The sequence below is a fragment of the Rhinoraja longicauda genome, chromosome 13 (assembly GCF_053455715.1).
Source record: "Rhinoraja longicauda isolate Sanriku21f chromosome 13, sRhiLon1.1, whole genome shotgun sequence".
Taxonomy (NCBI): Eukaryota; Metazoa; Chordata; class Chondrichthyes; order Rajiformes; family Arhynchobatidae; genus Rhinoraja; species Rhinoraja longicauda.
Window position 1 is genome coordinate 8,663,533 of NC_135965.1, and position 26,973 is coordinate 8,690,505.

General features: G+C 43.9%; 1 protein-coding gene across 1 annotated transcript in view; it reads left to right on the forward strand.

Annotated features, from left to right (window-relative positions):
• The window catches only part of sphkap (SPHK1 interactor, AKAP domain containing), a 144,346-nt gene that overhangs the window by 114,918 nt on the left and 2,455 nt on the right, over positions 1–26,973 (forward strand). The window contains exons 9-12 of the mRNA XM_078410280.1: positions 8,691–8,846; positions 15,971–16,057; positions 22,375–22,427; positions 22,522–22,706. Of these exons, the coding sequence (XP_078266406.1) occupies positions 8,691–8,846; positions 15,971–16,057; positions 22,375–22,427; positions 22,522–22,706 (481 nt within the window). The remainder of the gene's footprint in view (positions 1–8,690; positions 8,847–15,970; positions 16,058–22,374; positions 22,428–22,521; positions 22,707–26,973) is intronic.

Sequence of the window (26,973 nt, forward strand, 5' to 3'; positions counted from 1 at the left end):
GTTGTACAGTTCAATGTCTGAAAAATCAGTGTGTGAAGTATTGGTATAATAATAGAAAATACTTGAAATTTGTAACATGTCTGGCAACATGAGTGGCAATTGAAAGTGCTCGCATTTCAGATCAGTGATCTTTCATCAGATGATCTTTCATCAGGTTAGGAATAATGTCTTTGTCTGCCTAATGCACCTCAGATACAGCCTCGCCATTGGGATATTTCCAGAATATTTTTGTTTAGTTTTGTTTCGTTTGTTGTCATGTGTACTGAGGTACAGTGAAAAGCTTTTGTTGCGTGCCAACCAGTCAGTGGAAAGACAATACATGATTATAATCGAGCCATCCACATGATAAAGGGAATAACGTGAATGACTTTTAGTGCGAGTTAAAGTCAAGTAAAGTACGATCAATGATAGTCCGAGGGTCTCCAATGAGGTAGATAGTAGTTCAGGACTGCTCTCTAGTTGTCGGGAGGATGGTTCAGTTGCCTGATAACAGCTTGGAAAATACTGTCCCTGAATCTGGAGGTTTGTGTTTTCACACTTCTATACATCTCTTCTATTCATTTTATTCATTAAAGGGATGTGAGCTTTGCAGCTGGGCCAACATTTAATTGCCCATCCTGTGAGAAGGTGGTGGTGAGATGCCTTCTTGAACCATTGTAGTCCTTGAGGTGTGAGTACATCCACAACACCGTTCAGGAGAGAGTTCCACGATTTGACCCCAGTGGCAGTGAAGGAATGGTGATTTATTGCCCAGTCAGCTAGGTGCATGGCTTGGAGGGCAATTTCCTGCTGGTGGTGTTCCCATGCTTCTGTTGCCTTTGAGCTTCTGGCTGGCAGAGGTTGTGGGTTTGGACAGTTCTTTGTAAGGAGTCTTGGTAAGTTATTGCAATACGTCCTGTGGATTGTACAAAACTGTTGCTACTGTGCATCGGTGGCAGAGTGACTGAATGGTTCTGGATGCTTTATCCTGTATAGTATCAAGCTTCTTCAGTGTTATTGAAGCTGCACTAATCATGACTTGACCTTCACAGATGGTGGACAGGTTTCGGGGAATTATACAGGGAGTAACATGCTGGAGGATTCCGAGCCTCTTGTAGCCACATTGCGTGCATTTCAGTTTCTGAACAGTGCTAACCCCTGGATATTGATAGTGGGGCTTTCAGTGATGTTATTGCCATTGTGATATCATCATTGCCTGGCACTTGTGTAGCACAAATGTTAATTTCCACCTACCTCGTCGGCACAGTGGCACAGCGGTCGAGTTGCGACCTTACAGCGCCAGAGACCCAGGTTCGATCCTGACTACAGGTGTTGTCTGTGTGGAGTTTGCATGTTCTCCCTGTGACCACGTGGGTTCTCCCCAGGTGCTCCAGTTTCCCCGCACATCCAAAAGATGTGCAGGTTTGTAGGTTAATTAGCTTCTGTAAATACTCCCTGGTGTGTAGGACATGGAACTGGTGATCATTGGTTGGCACGGACTCAGTGGGCCAAATGGCCTGTTTCCACGCTGTATCTCTAAACTAAACTAAACTAAAACTATCAGCCCAGGACATAAGTGTAAGAAAATAACTGCAGATGCTGGTACAAATCGAAGGTATTTATTCACAAAATGCAGGAGTAACTCAGCAGGTCAGACAGCATCTCAGGAGAGAAGGAATGGGTGACGTTTCGGGTCGAGACCCTTCTTCAGACTGAAGAAGGGTCGCGACTCGAAACGTCACCCATTCCTTCTCTCCTGAGATGCTGCCTGACCTGCTGAGTTACTCCAGCATTTTGTGAATAAAAAGCCCAGGACATAATGTCAGCGATACACAAAGGTTTTGTTGCAGGTACAGCCGTCCAGAACCTTCCATGGCAGGTGTGACTCTGAGAAAGAGAAGGTTCAGGTTTTGAATATGTTAGCCCCTTTTCGCAAACTCAGGACTCCCTAATACTGTGCAGCCCATGGTGCTTCTGAACCACAAGAAAACACAATGGCCAGTTTAATACCACAACATCAATGAGATGCCTGTGAAAATAATTTCTTGTGAGCTGAAGAATAAAACAGGGCATGATACCAGCGCTAATTCTCCTCATCATTTTGTCATTTTGCAACAGTACAGTTTAGGTCTATTTGAAAGAACATGCAAGTCCGACATTTAACAACTTGCCAATCATTCACTAAAGTGTTAACTTAGATTATGTATCTTCGCTGGTTAAAGATTTGAAGCTTCTAATTCAAAGTCTGATGTTAATAGTATCTGGGGATGTTGTGAAATGTGATGGTAGGGTAATGATTTTCTTCAGGCAGTGATATCTCAGCTCCAATCAGTACAATAGATGGAGGTACAGAATTGCAGCAAGTCAAGTTGTTCTAGTACAGTCCTTCAAATAATCATTGACGTATTCAAATAATGAGAATAATCAGAAAAAAAGCCCCACAGGTCACCTTGTTTCAGGAGATTAATGGCACACACTTCAAAAGGACTGAAAAACCTGCAATCAAAAGAAACTTTCAGGAATTAAGCTCTTTAATTCCAGAGAAGTCTCAGTCTTTGAGTTTATTTCTATCTTCGACCAGTATCTCCTTCAATTGATTTCACCGCTTTCCATTTTATGAGGAACTTCTCAGAGATAATCTTTCTCTCGCTCAAAATAACACGTTTGACCTTGAGAGACTGCCACAAGCATCTGTGGTCATGTTGTTACCACTCGGAGAAGCTTGTTAAATCGAGACCTTCTCAAGGTCGAAGGGAGTTCATCCTTTGAGAAAGAATATTTTAGAATTAATAATTACACACGAGGTCATGATTGTGCGGTGTCTATTTCAGGTAATTATTAGAAGACTGCATACATTAATTACAGTCTGATCTCTTTAATTCTCAAAGGCATCTTATTAGTCTTGGACATGCAACAGGAATATAAACACTCAGTGTTGAGGATATGGTGTCATTTTGTATAAGGCTGCTTCCAATTGACTTATTAACCCTAAGTGACACAAAATAAATTAACGATTATCAGCAGAATTTAAGGCCGCTGCATAAAAGAGTCAGTGGCAACATGGAAAAGAAATTGGGTTAGGGACAGAAAGGCGAGATATGACAAGCAGTTGTTTATCAAAGGGAGCTCAGCTTCTCAGAGGTGTGTGGAGTTAGTGCTGCTTTTCTTGGAAATCCGACATATACATCCTACATAGGATAGAAGGCTATGTAGGATACGATTTTCAGATTTCCAATGACTTCAACTTGGAAGTATGGAAAGTAGTGAAGAGAGCAGTGGTAAACTTAAAGAGGACATAGGCTGTTGGAATGGACAGAGACATGCAGTTAGTATTTAATCCAGATAAATGACATTTGACAGAAAGAATGAGGAGAGGCAATAGAATGGTACAGATCTCAACAGGTGCAGCCAATGAGGGATCTGCCGTTTGACAGTGATTAATAAAGCATCCGAGTTTAGTTTAATGATACAGGCCCTTCGGCCCACCGAGTCCGCACTGACCAGCAATCCCCGCACATTAACACTACTCGACACACACTAGGGACAATTTACACTCGTACCAAGCCAATTAACCTACAAATCTGTATGTCTTTGGACTGTGGGAGGAAACCGAAGATCTCAGAGAAAACCCACGCAGGTCACGGGGAGAACGTACAAACTCCGTACAGATGGCACCCGCGGTCAGGATCGAACCCAAGTCTCTGACACTGTAAGGCAGTAGCTCTACCACTGCGTCACCCGGCCACCCTATGTTACGTAGTTATGTAGAAACTTAAAATAAATACTGCCAAATTCACAACTGGAATATTCCCTCCAATTGCGATTGTCAATATTAGGAATGATGTGAGGACTCTTGAGGGAATACAGAAAATAGTTGCTTGATTAAATCCTGGAATTTCAGTTATGAGAATGCATATAAGAACATCTGGCATTATTCTCCTTGGACCAGAGAAGAGTGAGAGGAGATTTAATAAAGATGCACACAATCCTGCCGGCCTTAGTAAGAGCAACCAGAGAGAAACAGTTCCCTTTTTTTTTTCAAAGGGATCATGGAATAGCGAGCACAGTTTTAAAGTGTGTAGGAAGGAACTGCAGATGCTGGTTTAAACCAAAGATAGACGCAAAAATCTGTAGTAACTCAGTGGGACAGGCAGCATCTCTGGAGAGAAGGAATGGGTGACGTTTCGGGTCGAGACCCTTCTTCAAATTAGTTAGGGATAAGGGAAACGAGAGATTTAGACGATGATGTAGAGAGATAAAGAACAATGAATGAAAGATATGCAAAAATTGTAACGATGATCAAGGAAAATGGCCATTGTTAGCGGTTTGATGGGTGAAAATGAGATGCTGGTGCGACTTTGGTGGGAGAGGGATAGAGAGAGAGAGAGAATGCCGGGGTTACTTGAAGTTAGAGAAATCAATATTCATACCATTCGGCTGTAAGCTGCCCAAGCGAAATATGTGATTGGCAACAGATTCAGTTGTGATGTGAGGAAAAACTTTAATGTAAGAAGTTATAATGAAGAACTCACTGGCTGTGAGCGTGATAAATAGAGATTCAACTTTGCTTTCACCAGGTAAATATGTGAAGGCAAATGTTTTGCAGGCTGCAAGGAAAAGGCAAGGAATGGCGTTATGAAGAGTTGGCACAATACGAGGGCCAGACCTCCTGTGCTTTAGTGATTCTGTGATTGCATCAACTGTAGATGCTGTATGCATCGGCAGATGAGGAGTAGAATTAGTCATCTGATTTGACTGAAATAAATGAGCATCCAACTTTCTCTTTCCTGCCACCTCCCCCATTTTACCACCTTTAATTGAATCTGGCTGCTTTGAAGATTGACATTATTAAAAGATCCACCCGTTTGTTTTTCCCATTGCCCACAGCGATTTCTTTCCCTCGAGTACATATCCAATTCCCTATGGAAAGATGAAATTTGATTTGTCTTCATTGATCTTTCAGGTGTAGTTTTGTTGTGCCGCTTTTAGTTATTCTATCAATCGCCTTATTTCTTCCACCCATGGGAATCATTTCTCTTCACTGCCTCGAGCCTTCTTGATTTTGAAACATTTCATCACATCTCTCTCTACTTCTCTAAGGACAGCTTCAGTTTCTCTAATATACCAGTGTTCGTGGTCCTTCATCCTTGAGAGCATTCAAGTCGATCTATTCTCCACCCTCTCTATGGCCTTCTAAAGCACTTTTCTAGTTCCGACTGAACCAGTGTTTTGTAAGAACGCTTTTGCATTCTACAGCCTAGAAATTCAGTAGCCGAGCCTGTGTCCTTATGGACCATGTGATTCCATTGAAGTGGTCAATCCATTGTGGAACTCACCTGGCGCTTCCTAGTGTAGACTGCACCTGCCTGTGCTAAGTGGCTACCAAACACACAACAATGATCTCAATCTGTGGACAATATGTGTACAACATCGCCATTGCCACACCGGAGTTTGGAAATAGTGTGGGTCTTGATAACAAAAGCAGGAGCTAACTGATGGAAGCAGGCCTACACACACTACGTCCATAGTAAATACAGATATACATGGGATGACTCCTCTGTGTGAAATGACAAGCCTTTATCGCAGGTTATTTTATAAACATACAAAAACTACACAGATGCTGCCTGACCTGTGGAACGTTTCCAGCACTCTTGTGTTTGATTTACAAATCTGCTGAACTGAGGCCAAATAAGGATATTTGCAAATAATGACTGATTTGGAACATTGAATGAGAAATGAGGCCATTTTATCATGGAATGCCATATTTGCACAGATGTAGGTCACTGTACCCCAGATGTTGGTCACTGTACCCCAGATGTAGGTCACTGTACCCCAGATGTAGGTCACTGTACCCCAGATGTAGGTCACTGTACCCCAGATGTAGGTCACTGTACCCCAGATGTAGGTGACTGTACCCCAGATGTAGGTGACTGTACCCCAGATGTAGGTCACTGTACCCCAGATGTAGGTCACTGTACCCCAGATGTAGGTGACTGTACCCCAGATGTAGGTCACTGTACCCCAGATGTAGGTCACTGTACCCCAGATGTAGGTGACTGTACCCCAGATGTAGGTCACTGTACCCCAGATATAGGTCACTGTACCCCATACTAGGACGCAACCTGCTCTCCAACTCCTTCCTTACTTGCCCAGTTCCGATGGGCAATGGACCACGCCATACTACCATGCCACAGTACTGACCACCCCCAAACCAACTGACTGCTGCAAGTCTGAAGAAGGGTCTCGACCCGAAACGTCACCCATTCCCTCTCTCCTAGATGCTGCCTGACCTGCTGAGTTACTCCAGCATTTTGTGATAGCTGCAAGTAACAATGTCGTTGTTCCAGTTCAGGACACATGAGAATAAAACTTTGTTGACTAATCTCTTGACCTTGTTGACTAATCTCCCCCCCCCCCCCTCACCCCCCCCCCCCCCCCCCCCAGACTCCTGATCACTCAGTCAGCCCAGACCCAGACCCCAACCTTGCCTCTCTGATTTTAGATTTTTTTAGATTTAGAGATACAGCGCAGAAACAGGCCCTTCGGCCCACCGTGTCCGCGCCGCCCAGCGATCCCCGCACACTAACACTATCCTACACCCACTAGGGACAATTTTTACATTTGACCAGCCAATTAACCTACATACCTGTACGTCTTTGGAGTGTGGGAGGAAACCGAAGATCTCGGAGAAAACCCACGCAGGTCACGGGGAGAACATACAAACTCCATACAGACGGCGCCCGTAGTCAGGATCGAACCTGAGTCTCCGGCGCTGCATTCGCTCTACCGCTGCGCCACCGTGATCACTCAGTCAGCCCAGACCCCAACCTTGCCCCTTTCCTCCTGACCATTCCGCCCGTGCATGCCTGTCTGTCGCCCATCACTGATGAAGAGAACTCCCTCACATCGAGGAGAGGAGGAACTTCTTTGGTCAGAGGGTAGTTAATCTGTGGAACACATTGCCACAGAGGGCTGTGGAGGCCAAGTCAGTGGATATTTTTAAGGCAGAGATAAACAAATTCTTGATTGGAACGGGTGTCAAGGGTTATGGGGAGAAGGCAGGAAAATGGGATTAGTAGGCAGAGGTCAGCCATGATTGAATGGCGGAGTGGACTGGATGGGCTGAATGGCCTAATTCTACTCCGATAACTTGTGAGTGTCAGTCATCCCCCATCCTCTTACTAGATCATCAATATCCCTCCCCCTCCGTGATTGTTGCTCCAGAATGATGTCAGGCCCCTGACCCTGATCACTGAACTCCCCTCCTGTCAAAGGCTGGGAATATCTGATGTGACTGAGGCACGTTTATCAGCCACAACACCAAACGGAGTTCACCCGTCTTCCTCAGACCCTAGACCTGATCTCCAAGTTATTTGTAAGCCAAGGCTCTTACCCAACTGCTATGTCTATGGGGCCCCAGGTCTCTTACCTGATGGTTGTTGACCCGAGTTGATCCCAACATCTTTACCGATTATCAACTCAATGCAACCCAAGAATCCTTACCTCTTTATCAGCCTATCCAAAACTAGGCTCTACTCCATTGTTGACCCAAGATTATCCAATGCTTCTTACCTCATTGTCGACCCAACACTCACCTGATACCTCTTACCTATCGACCCAACATTAATCTGATGCCTCTTACTTATCGACCCAACACTAACCTAATGCCTCTTACCTATCAACCCAAATAAGTCGCCACGATCATTACTTGATTTCCAGCCCGTTCCGCGGGTTCTGATCCTGATTACCAATCCAATACGCCCATCATCTCGCCTGTTTGTTTAAATGATTTCCAACTTATCCCAACCCCAGTACTTGACCAGGCCTTCATTCCAATTGCCAGTCCTCTTCCCACCTGTCCCAAACTCACTCCTGGGTAACATATTTTCAGTTATATAAAGGCATCATTCACATTTGCTATCAGGCAATAGTCAGCACATAACAAAATCAATCTTTGGCATGTTGCAATACTTGCAGGGTCAGTTCAGACTGAAGTCCAGTCACTCAATGAGCAATAGCAGGAGCCATGAATTCTGGCCTCTCTCCCTGGAGACCAAGTTTAAGCGCATCCCCTCAGTATGCTTCTATTTCCTTCTGCAACCTTGTTCACCAAGAACAGTCAGCAGAAAAACCTGTGGCCCTTGGTCTTTACAACTTTCAGCATCGTGAATAGTCTGTGTCTGAATTCCAACCAACATGGGTAAACTGCCTCAGAAATGTGCAAGCGTATTCACAGAACTGCAAGATACGCACTTGCATCGAGATTGTAGAGGCCACGATGAAGTGAACATGGAGAATTCTATAGAAACACAAGAGACTGCGGGTTCTGGAATCTTCAGCAAAATCAAAGTGCTGGAGGAACTAAACAGGTCAAGCAGTATCTGTGGTGAGAATGGCTAGACAACTGATCAGTCTGAAGAAGTGTCCTGACCTAAAAAGTCATCTTTCCATTCCCTCCACAGATAGAGGCTTCCGTGCTTTTTGTGTGATGAGGTTTTTTTTCTTTGCCAGGCTAAATGGAAGTGAGAGCCTGGTGACAAGCAGAAGGTAATTTATTCCAACTGGCTTCAAACACCTCCTGGTGGAAAGCTTTGAAAATGGCATTTTATCCAATCTTCGAGCTGACGGTTGAGTCGAGGAAGGAGTGACAAATGGATTTTTCAATATCACACCAATTAATTATTTTCCTCTCTCTGTTTTAATCCCTTGAGTTTCGCGAAGAACCTGGTGGCGATAGAGAAGGCCACAGCTGAAGAAAATCCCTGCAGTTTAAGCACCAGTGATGACAGTATGGGGAGCTGGTCACAACTTATCAATGAAGAAGACCATGCAGAAGACAGTAGTGGCTATCTGCATCTTAGTGGAAGGTCATTAAAAATATCACAGCATGTTCAGTGAAGAATGAGTGGTCGTATGATTGTTATTTAAAATTTACTGTTTTGACACAGTAGGTTTATCACAAATTGTTAGGAATCCAATCAGCCCGCCAGCTAATTAAAATGAACCCACCTCATGAGCCTTAACCCAATAATCACATGAAGTGAATCATTGTAACAGATAATTAAACAGAAGGGGAAATAAGAAATTTGCTATGCCTCAGTGGAATAATATCATGATTAGTGCCCATCAGAAGTAATATTTTACCCAGTTACATCAAACTGTTTTAAATCATTGTGTCATTTGGTATGCATCTGAGCATTTTCATTCCTTGATGAAATTGTTCATGTGGAAATGAAACTTTTAACATTTTAACTCATGTAGAATTAACATTAACACAACTTTTGTAAACTGCTACACCTCCGTCCTCTTCAAACCCTTCCTCTTTGACCCAGCAGTCGGTCAATTGCTCCAACATCTTAGTGTCAAATATCTTTATGAGTCCTTTTGCTGAGCACTAATTTGGAGATACTATAAAAATGCAAATTGTTATTGATAATTACAACCTCCATCCTCCCTTCCATTGACTCTATCTACACTTCATGCTGCCTCAGCAAAGCCACCAACATCATCAGGGGTGAGTCTCACCCAGGGACACTCCCTCTTCTCCCCTCTCCCATCAGGCACGAGGTAAAGAAATGTGCAAACGCACACCTCCAGATTCAGGGACAGTTTCTTCCCAGCTCTTATCAGGCAACTGAACCGTCCTATCACCAACTAGAGAGCGGTCCTGAGCCACCATCCACCTCATCAGAGACCCTCGGACTATCTTTAATCTGACTTTATCTTGCACTAAAGGTTATTCTCTTCATCCTGCATCTGTACACTGTAGATAGCTTGATTGTAATCATGCATAGTTTTTCCGCTGACTGGATAGCACAGAACAAAAATGCTTTTTACTGTACCTCAGTGCACATGACAATAAACTAAACTTCTTCTTCTTCTTAAGCCCTTGGCTCCTCTAGGGAGCATAGGCCATTGACAAAATATCCTCCACCTCACTCGGTTGATGGCGGTTCTTTCGAGATCTCCCCAGTTGAGCCCACCCCCAGACATTTCTGCCTGGACTCCTCTTCTCCAGCTGTTCCTGGGGCGACCTCTTTTCCTTGGGGGTTCCATTTCAGGGCTTGCCGGGTGATGTTCCATGTTCCCACAAGGATGGATTTCGTTGGCGTCAGAAGGCGTGTCGGCTTCCTAGCGCCCTTGCGGGTTTGGCTGGGAAGCGTCATGTTCCCCATCGTTGGGGCACCTTCTTCAACCAAGTGTGTCATTTGGTTTTCACTCGTCAATGTTTCTGTAACTCACATTTTTTTCCAGGGTGGGGTAGTTAACCGCACGCCCAACCCCCAACTTGGAGGACCAGGGACCGCTTCGTCTGCCTCCTCACCCATGACCTGTCCGGTTTGGTTGTACCTGCCAGGGATATAAAACCCCATCCGGCATAGCTCACAGGATCACTGGAGTACGCAAGCCTCTCCACCACGCTAAGGTTGCAGTCCAGGAGAAGAATAAACTAAACTAATATTTTCCTGTTCGATTAACAATCTGTATTACAATAACCTGCTCTCACAGCCTCAGATGACCATCTGGACAATGTTTTAAACTGGGCTTGTCAAAAACAGTACATTGGAGGTTGTAGTTCTCTGTTGAAATCAATTGCACCTTATACTCCATACACCTCATATTTCGCCTGGGCAGTTTGCAGCCCAGTGGTATGAACATTGACTTCTCCAACTTTAGATAGTTCCTCTATCCCTCTCTTCCCCTCCCCCTTCTCAGATCTCCCACTATCTTCCTGTCTCCACCTATATCCTTCCTTTGTCCCGCCCCCCTGACATCAGTCTGAAGAAGGGTTTCGACCCGAAACGTCACCCATTCCTTCTCTCCTGAGATGCTGCCTGACCTGCTGACTTACTCCAGCATTTTGTGAATAAATACTCCATACAATGTGCACTTGCCTATTTGAGGCTGATTTGAAGCTTTAGTGAGAGAATCCTAGATCTCAAGACCCGGCAGAAACCGCTTTATTAAAACATATTACACCGTTTACATTGAATTGCAAAAGTAGTACGATTCTAATACTTTGTCATGGCCTATTTAGTCATTGAAGTAGCAAATCAATTCAAACAGAAGTAGAAAATAAGGGGAAAATGTGTTTAATTCACATTTACATAATTAGAATTCCCTTGGTTCTGAGTTTGCTAAAAATACATTTGACAGCTTGGAAATGGGAAAAGGCAAAGATCCAGAATTTGGTTCCGTAGCATTTGGCTGCTTTTGGCATTCATGCACATTGAATAGGTTCTGAAATGCTGCATAATGTGCGATTGCATATTCATGATCTGAGTCAGCATCAGACCATCCTGATGGGGATGTGAGGCAGTCACAGCTAATGCCCATTTGGAGCACGCTGACAAAGCTAAACTAATGCCAGCACTGCTCTTCAGAGAGCAATAATCCAGCTAACACGCACCCCTAACCTCTCACAGTTAGTTCATTGATGTCTGGTGCTGTTGCTGTGATTCAACCATCTTGTGTTCTTTGTGGAGTTCTGTAAACTTCCTTAAGTCTATAGGCAATGAAATGTAAGCGTTAGAACACTCTGTCTTGATTTCAAGACTACTCAACAAACCGCATGTTGTAAGGCCTGGCTAATGCTGCAGACATTCCTTGAGGAACGCAGTGTGACTGGAACAATGAGCAGGCGACTTGTAAGAAGCAAACGCTGCCAGAAGAAGGGAGGAGGAGATAGAGGAGAAGGATTTTTCAGCAAGAGGCAATGACCACCAAGTGTTCAGAAAACAAGTGCCCGATCTACAATGTCTTGCAATTAACTGCTTGCTACATTGATGCTCTCCATTCAAAAAAACAACTGATTATGTTGCGGCTAGGCTTGTATACACTGGAATTTAGAAGAATGAAAGGGGATCTTATCGAAACATATAAGATTATTACGGGGTTGGACACGTTAGAGGCAGGAAACATGTTCCCAATGTTGGGGGAGTCCAGAACCAGGGGCCACAGTTTAAGAATAAGGGGTAGGCCATTTAGAACGGAGATGAGGAAAAACTTTTTCAGTCAGAGTTGTAAATCTGTGGAATTCACTGCCTCAGACGGCAGTGGAGGCCAAGTCTCTGAATGCATTCAAGAGAGAGCTAGATAGAGCTCTTAAGAATATCGTAGTCAGGGGGTATGGGGAGAAGGCAGGAACGGGGTACTGATTGAGAATGATCAGCTATGATCACATTGAATGGTGGTGCTGGCTCGAAGGGCCGAATAGCCTACTCCTGCACCTATTGTCTATTGTCTATTGATTATCTTTTCAAAAGAAAGCAGTGTTTAGCTTCTCTGGGATTGTATGCTTCCTAAGGGTACAGAGTGATGATGAATGCACCCATATTGCACTGTGGCACAGCGGTAGAGTTGCTGCCTTACAGCGCTTGCAACGCTAGAGGCCCGGGTTCTATCCCGACTACGGGTGCTGTCTATACGGAGTTTGTACGTTCTCCCCGTGACCTGCGTGGGTTTACTCCGAGATCTTCAGTTTCCTCCCACACTCTAAAGACGTACTGGTTTGTAGGATAATTGGCTGGTATGAGTGCAAATTGTAAATAATCCCGCGCGTGTGTGTGTGTGTGTGTGTGTGTGTGTGTGTGGTAAGATTTATGTTGCACATCCTCGCCATCAGTTCCTGTCATCAGCTATACGATGAGGCGAAAAAATACATTTATTTAAAGTACTTCACAATTCATGATGTCTCGAAGTAATCTCCAACCAATAAAGTGCTCCAGAGACATAGTTGCCATAGTAACATTAGAGGTGTGGCAGCTAACTTGCACACAATTTCCCATAAAGTGCAATGGAGTAATGACCAGATGATTCATTTTTAGTAATGGTGTTCAAGGGATAACTATTAGCCTGCATAATATGGATGGCCCCTGCTCTTCAAAGTTATATAGAATTCATTTGCATCCAACCAGTGAAGCGATGGTCTCTCAGCTTGTCTTCCCTGAATGGCAGAGTTGCCAAATGTAACATTTACATTTTTTGTTGCACTGGGATTTAGTTTAGTTTAGTTTAGAGATACAGTGCGGAAACAGGCCCTATCCTACACACACTGTCCTACACACAACACTATCCTACACACACTGTGTCTCCAGCGCTGCCGTCGCAGCTGCGGCTTGCCTGCAGTCCGTCTGTCTTTTGTGTTTTTTGTTGTTTTTGTATGAATTGTAGTTTTAATATGGTGTAGTGTTTGTATGTTATGTTGGGGGGGGGAGGAGGGAACGGGAACTGTAAAATTCTCTCTCCCGAACGGAGACCCGACCTTTGTTTCTGTGTCTTGTCTCCGTTCCCGCTGCGGCCTACCACCGGCCATGCACCTGGGACCATCTGGGCTCGGGTTCGCAGAGCCCGCGGCCCGGACTCACCACCTGCGGTGCTGGCTGCCTTCGGATGCTGCGGGAGCGGCTGCGACTCGTCTCGGGCCGCATGGATGTCGGAAGCCCGCAGGCCCCTGGGTGGGGGCCGACATCGGGAGCTCCGGCAGCAGCAGCGGCATCGTCTTCGCCCGCCCCGAATCGCGGGGCTTGGGTCGGCCCGCCGCGGACCTTTCACCGTCCGGCGCGGCCTGGACGCCCAGCGGGGGCTTCAACGTCGGGAGCCCCGACCGCCCCAATGTGGCAACTTCAACAGCCTGACCGCGGGAGAAGACGGCAGGGAAGAGAAAAGACATTCTGGCCTTCCATCACAGTGAGAAGGGGACTGGAGGAGACTCACTGTGATGGATGTTTATTTTTGTTTGGTGTTAGTTTATGTGTTATTGCATTTTTATTGATTATTCTTATTGGTCTTATTGTTCAACTGCGGGTAATGTTTCATTTCACTACACATTTATGTGTATGTGACAAATAAACGACTATTGACTATTGACTATTGACTGGGGACAATTTACAATTATACCAAGCCAATTAACCTACAAACCTGAATGTTTTTGGAGTGTGGGAGGACACCGAAGATCTCGGAGAAAGCCCACGCGGTCACAGGGAGAACGTACAAACTCCGTACAGACAGCACCCGTAGTCGGGATTGAACCCGGGTCTCCGGCACTGCAAGCGCTGTAAGGCAGCAACTCTACCGCTGTGCCACCGTGCTGCTCTAAAATTCCATTTCATGCCCGCCTCACTCGAGTGGACAATGTACCTTTTGCTTTCTGACTCAAAGCTGAGAACGCTAACTACCTCACATTTGGTGCATGATTGATGTTCAATCTTCTTCTGCAGCCCCCATGTGTTCAATGGTTTCAGTTTGTGCAGCAGTGACAGGTTATATTGGTTTTGGTGTTAGTATTGGTTCATTATCATCACATGTACCAAAATGCAATACAAATAGTTGCTCAATATGCTATCCAGTCAGATCCCACCTGAGTACATGAGTACAATTAGGATGCAAAAAGAGAAAGGAAACGGTGCAGAAGATAGTGTTACAGCTACAGAGAAAGTGTAGCCAAAAAATAAGTACAAGGACCGCAACAAGATAGATTGCAAGATCGGGAATATCCTTAGCATATAAGAGGTCTGTTCAGAATTCTGATAACAACGAGGAGGTTGCTGTTCTTGAATTTCAAGCTGATGTATCTTTTGCCTGTAGGGACGGAGAGGGGAGAGAATGGCTTTGAATGGCCCTTGATTATGTTGGCTGCTTTCCTGAAGTAGTGTGAAGCTTAGATGTAGTTCATGGAGTTCGCATGATAACTCCCAGAGTGGAAGCATCTCGAACCAACCTTTCACAGGGAATTGACGGGGGAGTGAACCCCATCCTGCTGGCATGGATGTGCTGGGTTGCTGCACTCATTAACCCTCACTCCAAGCTCCCATCCGATCTCCAGCTCCTGCCCACACCAGGTGATGTCCTTCTGGGAAGTCCTGCACCAACTTGAGTTGCTTTGCACACTTAAATTTCCAACTAGTGAGCTGTCCAGCAAACCTTTTGTTGTCCTGCTGTGCCACAACTGTTTAATTTGCTTTTACAGACTCAGTGAAATTCTTGGTCATTGCTTCTTTATAAATCATTCCAAGATGGTGATACTTTGGGACAAATAGGAAGTGATTTAATTGTAAAGAAGAATTGTAAAAGGGGATGCACGGTGGCGCAGCGGTAGAGTTGCTGCCTTACAGCACTTGCAGCGTCAGAGACCCGGGTTCGATCCCGACTACGGGTGCTGCCTGTGCGGAGTTTGTACGTTCTCCCCGTGACCACAAGTTTTCTCCGAGATCTTCGGTTTTCTCCCACACTCCAATGACGTACAGGTTGTAGGTTAATTGTATAAGAAGATAACTGCAGATGCTGGTACAAATCGAAGGTATTTATTCACAAAATGCTGGAGTAACTCAGCAGGTCAGGCAGCATCTTGGGAGAGAAGGAATGGGTGACGTTTCGGGTCGAGACCCTTCTTCAGACTGATGTCATGGGGGCGGGACAAAGGGGTCGTAGAGTAGGAGGGCAGGAGGAATCACACAGGGGGAGCAGCGAGAGAGCATGTTGCTAAACTCTCGTCGAAGAGAGGAGGAGAACTTCTTCAAAGTGGACATGCCTTGAGGAGAAATCGCAGTGGACCAACAAGTAGTATAAGAAGATAACTGCAGAGGCTGGTACAAATCGAAGGTATTTATTCACAAAATGCTGGAGTAACTCAGCAGGTCAGGCAGCATCTCGGGAGAGAAGGAATGGGTGACGTTTCGGGTCGAGACCCTTCTTCAGACTGATGTCAGGGGGGCGGGACAAAGGTTAATTGGCTTGGTATTAATGTAAATTGTCCCTAGTTTGTGTAGGGTAGTGTTAATGTGTGGGGATCACTGTTCAGTGCAGACCCGGTGGGCCGAAGGGCCTGTTTCCGCGCTGTATCTCTAAACTAAACTAAATAAACTAAAAGAGGAATGACTGAGGATTCATTTCAACTGTTGGAGGAGCATTACTTTTATCACACATTTTTGAAGGATATGTTTAAATATGGCAAAATGCTCCTGTTTAATTTTGAATTCTTTGTCTTCATTAGCAATGGGAACAGCAGCACTTCAAGTAGTCTTGGCCTCGTGGATCTAGATGCCTATCAGGAGAACCTCTCGATACGTAACGTACCCAGGTTTGATAACATACATCATTTTTTTAAATAGAGGGATAAATATGATTCTTTAGCACTTTAGGAGTTGAATGGATTATCTAAACTGACAGTCTCTTCTTTTCGATTAGGCAGCCTCTCGGGATTGAGAATTACTTAGTTTCACTTGGGTTCTCTGGGTGCTGAAGTGGCTGATTTTTTAAACAGCGATCCCTTGTTCAGCATTCTTCCACAGGAAAAAAACATCCTCTCCACGAGAAGTTTTAATCTTTAAACACTTTGTTCACTAAGTGACCCAAAACTCTGCCGGTGCATTGAAGACAATGGTGAATTTTATTTGTGTCGACCTTTCTTGAGAGATGTCTCTCAAAGTATGGGAAGCAGCCACGTTTACTCGGGTTTCAACCTGGATCTTTGTCAGCATGCAGTGTTGTTTCATAGGCAGTTCATAGATGGACTGTTTGCAATTGCCAGTCTCTCATGCTTCAATGATGACAACGCAGTTCAGTTTCTAAATGACATTTACTCCACCCACTACTAAACTAATCATTCCCCTCAAGTACACCGATCAGCCAAAACATTATGACCACTGACAGGTGAAGTCAATAACATTGATTATCTTGTTACAATGGCACCTGTCAAGGGGTGGGATATATTAGGCAGCAAGTGAACGGTCAGTTCTTGAAGTTGATGTGTTGGATGCAGGAGAAATGGGCAGGAGTAAAGACCTGAGCGACTTTGACAAGGGCTAAATTGTTATGGCCGGACGACTGGGTCAGAGCATCTCTGAAACAGCAAGGCTTGTGGGGTGCTCCCGGTCAGCAGTGGTGAGTACCTACCGACAGTGGTCCGAGAAGGGACAAACCACAAACCGGCGACAGGGTGTTGGGCGCCCAAGGCTCATCGATGCGCGAGGGCATCGAAGGCTATCCCGTCTGGTCCGAACTGACAGACGGTCTACTGTGGCACAAGTCACAGAAAATTTTAATGGTGGTCACGGGAGGAATGTGTCACAATACACAGTGCATCGCACCCTGCTGCGCATGGGGCTGCACACGGAGGACCAACAGCATATTAGACAGGTGGTCATAATGTTTTGGCTCATCAGGTAATAATGTTTTGGCTGTGGTGTATATCCACCTATTATTTGCCAGGCTTTGACCTGCCCACAACTCTCTTTTTCAGCTTTCTCCCCTCTACTCCACTCTTGACTGACGAGAGGTCCTGACCCAAAACGTCTGTCTATTTCCATTGATGCTGTCTGACCCATTGAGTTCCTCCAGCACTTTGTATTTTGCTGTAAGAGATGGTGTTGGAAACAAGTATGAAAAACAAGCTTTTAGATTGTCACATGTAGATGTAGTCAATGGAAGGAAGACACAAAATGCTGGAGTAACTCAGTGGGACAGGCAGCATCTCTGGAGAGAAGGAATGTGTGACGTTTCGGGTTGAGACCCTTCTTCAGACTCTAGGAGTACAATAGTAATCAATGGAAGGATATTGGTCACATGTAGGCAGAAGAAATCAGATTAATTTAGCAACATGTTTGACACAGACATCATGAGCTGAAGGGCCTGTTACTGTTCTGTATTCTTCTCTATTTTATATACTAAATGTTCACGGGTAGCAATCCTCCAATCCTTTTTGCACCACGTCTGTGGCAAGGGAATTTGAAAAGTACGTGTCAAAGTCTCTCCAATTTTCTTCCTTGCTTCTTTTAATTGTACTTCATCTGTGCCTGGGCATTAATCCATTGTTAAAGAGGCAAAACATCTTAACAATTTCTCTTTTACTATGCCATTCCCAACCAAATTTTGATTTATTCATTTGACTTAAAAATACCATCCATTTTTTGGTGATGGCATCTGTAAATGAATCATTAAATTCGTACCCTAACCTCCATCTGTATATGTAGATTTCCTATTTAGTCCCAAGCAGGTCCTAGTCTTTCCTTGGTTATCCTTTTGCACTTGTGTGTTTAAAAAAATATTGTTTGCATTTTCTTTGGTTTTATTCGTCAATGCTTTAATGATATAATCTTCTGTTTTTGTTCTTATCTTATCTCTGTTGCACTTATCATTCAGAGTTCCAACCTGTTTCTCTGTGTGACAATGTTTACCCTGCGCCAAAGCTTAGCTAACCAACCAGAATCCAATGGAAAACAATCATGTTTGTTGCTTTAGGTTGGAAGCTCATGAACCATTCAACCATCCAACCATGAGAGAATAAAAGTCACAAAAAGAGATAGGCAGTGTCGGTGCATAAGGGATAGGAACGGTGGAAGTGAGAAAGGAGGGAGCAAAATTAGTTGGGTCAGGTCAGGAACACAAAGTAGGCCTGATCAGGTTAGATCAGGCCTGAGCCTCAAACAGACTCCATCCGCAATCCCTTGAATCTCTTTGAAGGTCTTTCATTGCTTTTAGATATGCAAGCATTTTTTTAACATGTCTGTAGTACAGCTAAGGTACAGTATATATAACAATCAAGGCAACAACTCGGAGAAGTGTTTTGACACATTTTCCTGTGTTAAAGAGTTGCATGAATGCAAATGTTGCCCGTAAAAATGCAGGTCTCACATAGAGGAGAAAAGCATTTAAATTGCTACTGTAGCCCAATCTTCTCTCCTCAATTGTTCACAACCACTTCAGTTATACCTGGTTATTCATAGAATATGTGACACAGAAAGCTTCTGAATGGAGTTATTTATTTTACAGGCAGTTAAGCTTTGTGCTTCTCAATGTTATGAAACAGTCTTGAACCCAGTTGTATGCCCAGTATTGTGTAGGTAGGCACTGCAGATGCTGGTTAACACTGAAGATAGACACAAAATACTGGACTAATTCAGCGGGACGGGCAGCATCTCTGGTTAGAAGGAACAGGTGACCCGAAACGTCACTCATTCCTTTTCTCCAGAGATGCTGCCTGTCCCGCTGAGTTACTCCAGCTTTTTGTATGTCTTTTCTGTATGCCTGATATTAATTTCTGTCGGCAATATAATGGCCTGAAATTCCCACGTAAAAGCTGACAGTTCCAGCTGGACTGGCCAGCTTTAACCTGGATGGGTGTGTGGATATTTGGGGCTGAAGGGAAAAGCAGGTCCTGGCTGGTGAACCTGTACCAATCTGGCTGGTGAACCTGTACCAGGTTTGTGTGGCAGAAACCCCACTTATTTGAGTTGATTTAAATCCGTGGTGGATAACATATGATTTGCTGGCTGGATCTGACTTGCATGATGATGCCATGATTTGAGGTGACCCGGCCTTGCTTGTTATTCCACTTCCTGCTCTGAGCAGCAGTGCCAGCGTGAGCCCTGCAGGCAGCTCCATTTTCGGGAGGCCTACTTGCTGAAGATAGCAAGCTCCCTCCTCAGAAAGGTTTTAACAACAAGTTAAGCTGCAGCCATAGGCTTGCCACTTGTCAGAACTGTAAAAGGACATGTTTATATGCATCAAAAGCAAAACATAGCAAAAAAAAATCATACTACAGTAAATCCATGTGTTGAAACGATTGATGTTCTTGAACCTAATCTAGGTCTAAACTGAAACATATCTGGAGGGGAAATGACCCAGTGTAACAGTGATGCAGCTGGTAGAGCTGCCGCCTCACGACACCACACACCTGGGTTTGGTCCTGATGCCAGGTGCTGTCTATGTGGAGTTTCCATGTTCTCCCTGTGACTGCGTTTGTTTTCCCCCGATGCTCCAGTTTCCTTCCACATCCCAAAGACGTGCGCGTGTGTGTAGGTTAATTGGCCATTGTAAATTGTCCCTAATGTGTAGGAAGTAGATGAGAAAGTGGGATAACATGGAACTAGTGTGAATGAGTGATCAATGGTCAGTGTGGAGAAGGTGGGCCGAAGGGCCTGTTTCCATGCTGTATCTTTATAAACTTGTAGTGTAAGAAAATAACTGCAGCTGCTGGTACAAATCGAAGGTATTTAGTCACAAAATGCTGGAGTAACTCAGCAGGTCAGGCAGCATCTCAGGAGAGAAGGAATGGGTGACGTTTCGGGTCGAGACCCTTCTTCAGACTGACTTATGGTCAGTGTGGACAAGGTGGGCCGAAGGGCCTGTTTCCAGGCTGTATCTTTATAAACTTAAACTAAACTAAACTTAATTGCTCAGGAAAAGTTGGCATCTCGCTTTCACGAGAGGTCCAATGTTAGAGGTGGTTTAGGAAGTCTGCATTCTTACAGCATGAGTGGCCTTCAGATCAATCTGCCACTCCCTGCACAAAAAACAAGAGAACTTTCTCACCTACGTACACATGTTTAAGTGCACATGAACACATGGACAGGGCATAGTTAAATTCAAAAGGCAATTTTCCGTACATCACCACTTCCTCAATTCAAATTATACAGGCGGCACGGTAGCGCAGCGGTAGAGTTGCTGCTTTACAGCGAATGCAGCGCCTGAGACTCAGGTTCGATCCTGACTACGGGTGCTGCACTGTAAGGAGTTTGTACGTTCTCCCCGTGACCTGCGTGGGTTTTCTCCGAGATCTTCGGTTTCCTCCCACACTCCAAAGACGTACAGGTATGTAGGTTAATTGGCTGGGTAAATGTAAAAATTGTCCCTAGTGGGTGTAGGATAGGGTTAATGTACGGGGATCACTGGGCGGCACGGACATGGAGGGCCGAAAAGGCCTGTTTCCGGCTGTATATATATGATATGATATGATATGATTTCCATAAATTCAGATCTGCACATCCAGTTACAAATCGTCACTGTGCGATGATATGATTCCCAGCATTCCTTGCAAGAATGCTGTGGGTTTTCTCTGCAATGTGTTGAAACAATGCCCAGGGAATTAGTTATCTTTGTTATGAGGAATAGCCATCATTGCTTACTGTGGGGAAATGCCGCAGCACAATTTACAGGGGGTCTCCTGGAACAGACACGTACAGTACAGGAAACCCTTGTCAGGAAGTTTCCCTTTAACTATCTTTATTATTTTAACACCTACATCTTTGGCTTTCTCCTGAATCCTCAGCCCCTAGCGTGCCGATCCCTCAACAACCACACACAAGTTCTGATTGTCACTTTTTTCCCCCATAACTGTAATATCCTGTTTTTATCTCTGTTTGCTTTGTTACCTTCTCCCAGCTACATTGTCATTGAGCTTCATTCCCTTTGTCCTATTTTCACACCTTACACTTCCTTATCTACATATATCCCTCTCCCCTGACATCAGTCTGAAGTGCTTTTAGATGTGCAAGCATTTTTTTAACATGTCTGTAGTACAGCTAAGGTACAGTATATATAACAATCAAGGCAACAACTCGGAGAAGTGTTTTGACACATCTTCCTGTGTTAAAGAGTTGCATGAATGCAAATGTTGCCCGTAAAAATGCAGGTCTCGCATAGAGGAGAAAAGCATTTAAATTGCTACTGTAGCCCAATCTTCTCTCCTCAATTGTTCACAACCACTTCAGTTATACCTGGTTATTCATAGAATACGTGACACAGAAAGCTTCTGAATGGAGTTATTTAGTTTACAGGTAGTTAAGCTTTGTGCTTCTCAATGTTATGAAACAGTCTTGAACCCAGTTGTATGCCCAGTATTGTGTAGGTAGGCACTGCAGATACTGGTTAACACTGAAGATAGACACAAAATACTGGAGTAATTCAGTGGGACGGGCAGTATTTCTGGTTAGAAGGAACAGGTGACCCGAAATGTCACCATTCCTTCTCTCCAGAGATGCGGCCTGTCCCGCTGAGTTACTCCAGCATTTTGTGACTATCTTCCATTTAAACCAGCATCTGCAGTTCCTTCCTACACTGTAATATCCATGCACCATACGCGCCCCACCCCAGGCACTTGCCTCATGGCTTCACAATCCACTGTCCTGACAATCTAGGTCCCATTTTCTAGACATCTCGGCCCTAAGTTTTCTGACTTCAGCCGGACCCTAGCCACGCACAGCCCCGCCAAGGTCTGAAATAATAAGCCGAGACTCCCTCTGTTCCTTGCCTTACCTCATTCCTTTCAGCATTCCCTCTTGTGTTCCACATGCCCAAATAAAAGTACATAATAAATAGGAAGTGGTATCGAAGGACCCAATAGAATTCAATTAGGCTTTTACTACGCATCAACCCTTTAGGACCTTTTCAATTTCATAGCAAGACCTTGGATGCGGTCTAACCCTGCCAAATGCAATTTTCACCGAAACTCCCTCTGGCTGTCAACTAACACAGCAGCGTTCAATTCCATTGTGGAATTGATAAGAAAAGTAATTAGTACTGTAACCTACAATTTCAGGAAGATGAAGCAACTGATAGGAGACTTCAACTTCTTTATATAATAATTTCTAAATAATCATGTCAGAATTTTTCCACTAGTGAAATCGTCAGTGAAAAGGAGACCATGAAAGAAAAGCAAGAGAGTTTGGATGGTAAGAATTATGTTTGTGTTCCACTAGAGAACCATACATTCTGACTATCAACTGTTTCACCCGTGCCTATAAATATACTGAATCCTTTTTCCAGAAAATATATCGCAGATGGCAATTGGCACAATCAACTGCCACATGGATTTTCTTGTGTTGAACGTTGATCTGAGTCCTGACTGTGTTGATGCCGAATTGAGAGCAATGTTGCAGTGGGTAGCAGCTTCTGAACTAGGCTTTCCAGTGATTTACTTCAGAAAATCTCAAGAAAAAAGGATTCAAAAGGTAATTTCCTTTTCATCGCTCCTTATTATTGCTTGTCACATATAATACTTTCTGTGATACTTATCATTTCCATGTGGCAGTAGTTTTCAATAGCTGAACCAAATTAAAGTAGAGCTTTTTTTCTCAATTTAAAAGAGGTTGCAAAGATGAATAGAAAATCACTATACTGTGAAGTGATAATATTGGAAATGTTATCATTTTAGATAAAATCAACCCCAATCGAAAAATATATTATGGGTTCAAATCATAAAAATGCTGGAAATGCTCAGCTGGCTAAGCTGCATTCTGCTTTTGTTGTTTTTTTTGTGTTTTTTTTAATTTCCATATCAGTGTCAGTTTCATTTCAGTAATGCTGCAAGGAATTACAGTCAAAATATGCCAAGATTGCCAAGGCTGTGAACAAGAAAAAAGCCAGTGCCTAAAATTTCCTTTCTTAGTGTCTCAGTGCTCCACATACATATTGATGAGTTAAATTATCCTTATGGTCGGTTCAGATATTGTGGATTGAGCTTCTGTTCCTATGTTGTAGTGTTCTATGTTTTATGTAGTTCTGTATTCTTCACAAAGGGACTTTAGTGGTCTCTGCTACATGTGTTACAAACTCAGGGGATCCTGCATAATGGCAGTCCTGAATACTCACTGTCTGGGGGCTAATTACCATCATTTTTTATTGCCACCTCTGGTGTGGTAAAACCTTACCGTACAATCGTGGAGAGAGTTTATATTAGTCTCTACCCTATGTCAACTTGTCATACGGTTTGCTTACACACAGCCTCTCCAAGACAGATTACTGGCTAACTAACCAAAAGGCAACAAGCACATATTTTCACGACCATTATTCATCCAGAAATTAATCCCTCTCAGGTGCTCATCCGTTTTGGACAGAGAAACAAATCAGGATCATCTCTCTACATTTATCATAGTGAGAATTTGAAAGAGTGTAGTGACAATGTAATAGTGAAATCAATTCAAAATAAGACAAAAATAATCAACTGTGATGTGATTTCAAACGTGAGATAGCCATTAAAAGCCATCGTGTCAGAGTCATACAGGATTCAAAGTGGGCCCTTCAGCCTTGCCCATGCCAACCAAGCAGCCTCATCTACAATAGTCCCACCTGCCCGCACTTGGCCCCTATCTCTCAAACCTTTTCTTATCCACATACATGTCTGTTAAACAGTGTTATAGTACCTGCCTCAACTGTCCACTCTGGCCCTTCTTTGAAATTAGAGCACATGGTATTGAGGGTAGGGTATTGACATGGATAGAGAACTGGTTGGCAGACAGGAAGCAAAGAGTAGGAATTAACGGGTCCATTCCAGAATGGCAGGCAGTGACCAGTGGGGGCCACAAGGTTCGGTGCTGGGGCCCCAGTTATTTACAATATATATTAACGATTTAGACGAGGGAATTAAATGTGACATCTCCAAGTTTGCGGATGACACAAAGCTGGGAGGCAGTACGAGTGCGAGGATGCAGGGTGACTTGGATAGGTTGGGTGAGTGGGCAGATGCATGGCAGATGCAGTATAAAGTGGATAAATGTGAAGTTATCCACTTTGGTGGCAAGAACAGAAAGGTAATTATCTGAATGGTATCAGATTAGGAAAAGGGGAGGTGCAATGAGACTTGGGTGTGCTTGTACATCAGTCACTGAAAGCAAGCATCCAGGTACAGCAGGCAGTGAAGAAAGCTGATGGCATGTTGGCCATTGTGAAAGGATTTGCGTTTAGGAGCCAGGAAGTCCTACAGCAGTTGTACAGAGCCCTGGTGAGACCGCATCTGGAGTATTGTGTGTAATTTTGGTCTCTTAATTTGAGGAAGGACGTTCTTGCTATTGAGGGAGTGCAGCGTCAGTTCACCAGGTTAATTCCCAGGATGGCAGGACTGACATACAGTGCCCTCCGTAATGTTTGGGACAAAGACCCATCATTAAATTATTTGCCTCTGTAATCCATAATTTGAGATTTGTCATAGAAAAAATCACATGTGGTTAAAGTGAACATTGTCAGATTTTATTCAAAGGCCATTTTTATACATTTTGGTTTCACCGTGTAGAAATTACAGCTGTATTTATACATAGTCCCCCCACTTCAGGGCACCATAATGTTTGGGACACATGACTTCACAGGCGTTTGTAATTGCTCAGGTGTGTTTAATTACCTCCTTAATGGAGGTTTAAGAGAGCTCTCAGCACCTAGTCTTTCCTCCAGTCTTTCCATCACCTTTGGAAACTTTTATTGCTGTTTATCAACGTGAGGACCAAAATGTGCCAATGAAAGTCAAAGAAGCCATTATGAGGCTGAGAAACAAGAATAAAACTGTTAGAGACAACAGTTCCAAAATCAACTGTTTGGAACATCATTAAAAAGAAAGAGCACTGGTGAGCTTACTAATCGCAAAGGGACTGGCAGGCCAAGGAAGACCTCCACAGCTGATGACAGAAGAATTCTCTCTATAATAAAGAAAAATCCCCAAACACCTGTCCAACAGATCAGAAACGCTCTTCAGGAGTCGGGTGTGGATTTGTCAATGACCACTGTCCGCAGAAGACTTCATGAACAGAAATACAGAGGCTACACTGCAAGATGTAAACCACTGGTTAGCCGCAAATATAGGATGGCCAGGTTACAGTTTGCCAAGAAGTACTTAAAAGAGCAACCGCAGTTCTGGAAATAAGTCTTGTGGACAGATGAGACAAAGATTAACTTATATCAGAGTGATGGTAAGAGCAAAGTATGGAGGAGAGAAGGAACTGCCCAAGATCCAAAGCATACCACCTCATCTGTGAAACATGGTGGTGGGGGTGTTATGGCCTGGGCATGTATGGCTGCTGAAGGTACTGGCTCACTTATCATCATTGATGATACAACTGCTGATGGTAGTAGCATAATGAATTCTGAAGTGTACAGACACATCCTATCTGCTCAAGTTCAAACAAATACCTCAAAACTCATTGGCCGGCGGTTCATTCTACAGCAAGACAATGATCCCAAACATACTGCTAAAGCAACAAAGGAATTTCTCAAAGCTAAAAAATTGTAATTTCTTGAGTGTCCAAGTCAATCACCCTATTGAACCCAATTGAGCATGCCTTTTATATGCTGAAGAGAAAACTGAAGGGAACTAGCCCCCAAAACAAGCATAAGTTAAATATGGCTGCAATACAGGCCTGGCAGAGCATCACCAGAGAAGACACCCAGCAGCTGGTGATGCCCATGAATCGCAGACTTCAAGCAGTTATTGCATGCAAAGGATATGCAACAAAATACTAAACATGACTACTTTCGTTTACATTACATTGCTGTGTCCCAAACATTATGGTGCCCTGAAATGGGGGGGGGGGGGGGGGCTATGTATAAACACTGCTGTAATTTCTACATGGTGAAACTAAAATGTATAAAAATGGCCTTTATTAAAATCTGACAATGTGCACTTTAACCACATGTGATTTCTTTCTATTACAAATCTCAAATTGTGGAGCACAGAGGCAAATAAATCAATGATGGGTCTTTGGCCCAAACATTATGGAGGGCACTGTATGATGAAAGAATGGGTCGACTGGGCTTATATTCACTGGAATTTAGAAGGATGAGAGGGGGTCTTATAAAAAACATATAACATTTTTAAAGGATTGAACAGGCTAGATGCAGGGAAAATGTTCCTGATGTTGGGGGAGTCCAGAACCAGGGGTCACAGTTTAAGAATAAGGGGTGGGCCATTTAGGACTGACAGGAGGAAAAACTTCTTCACCCAGAGAGTTGTGAATCTGTGGAATTCTCTGCCACAGAAGGCAGTGGAGGCCAATTCACTGGATGTTTTCAAGAGAGTTAGATTTAGCTCTTTGGGTTAGATGAATCAAGGAAAAAGCAGGAACGGGGTACTGATTTTAGATGATCAGCCATGATCATATTGAATGGCGGTGCCGGCTCGAAGGGCCGAATGGCCTACTCCTGCACCTATTTTACTATTTTTCTATGTCTCTGTTTCTTTCTTTTTTGCAAGGTAAACAAATATGCATATATTGCAAAATTAAAACAGTGAAGAAAAAAAAAAAAAAATCAAAGGCATGATTATAGATTCATGATTATAGGCATGATTATAGAATTTGGGAGGTCATGTTGCAGTTGTATAAGACGTTGGTAAGACCGCATTTAGAGTATTGTATTCAGTTCTGGGCACTGTTACAGGAAATATGCGGTCAAGCTGGAAAGCGTACAGAGAAGATTTACGAGGATGTTGCTTGGCCAAGAGGGTCTGAGCTTTTG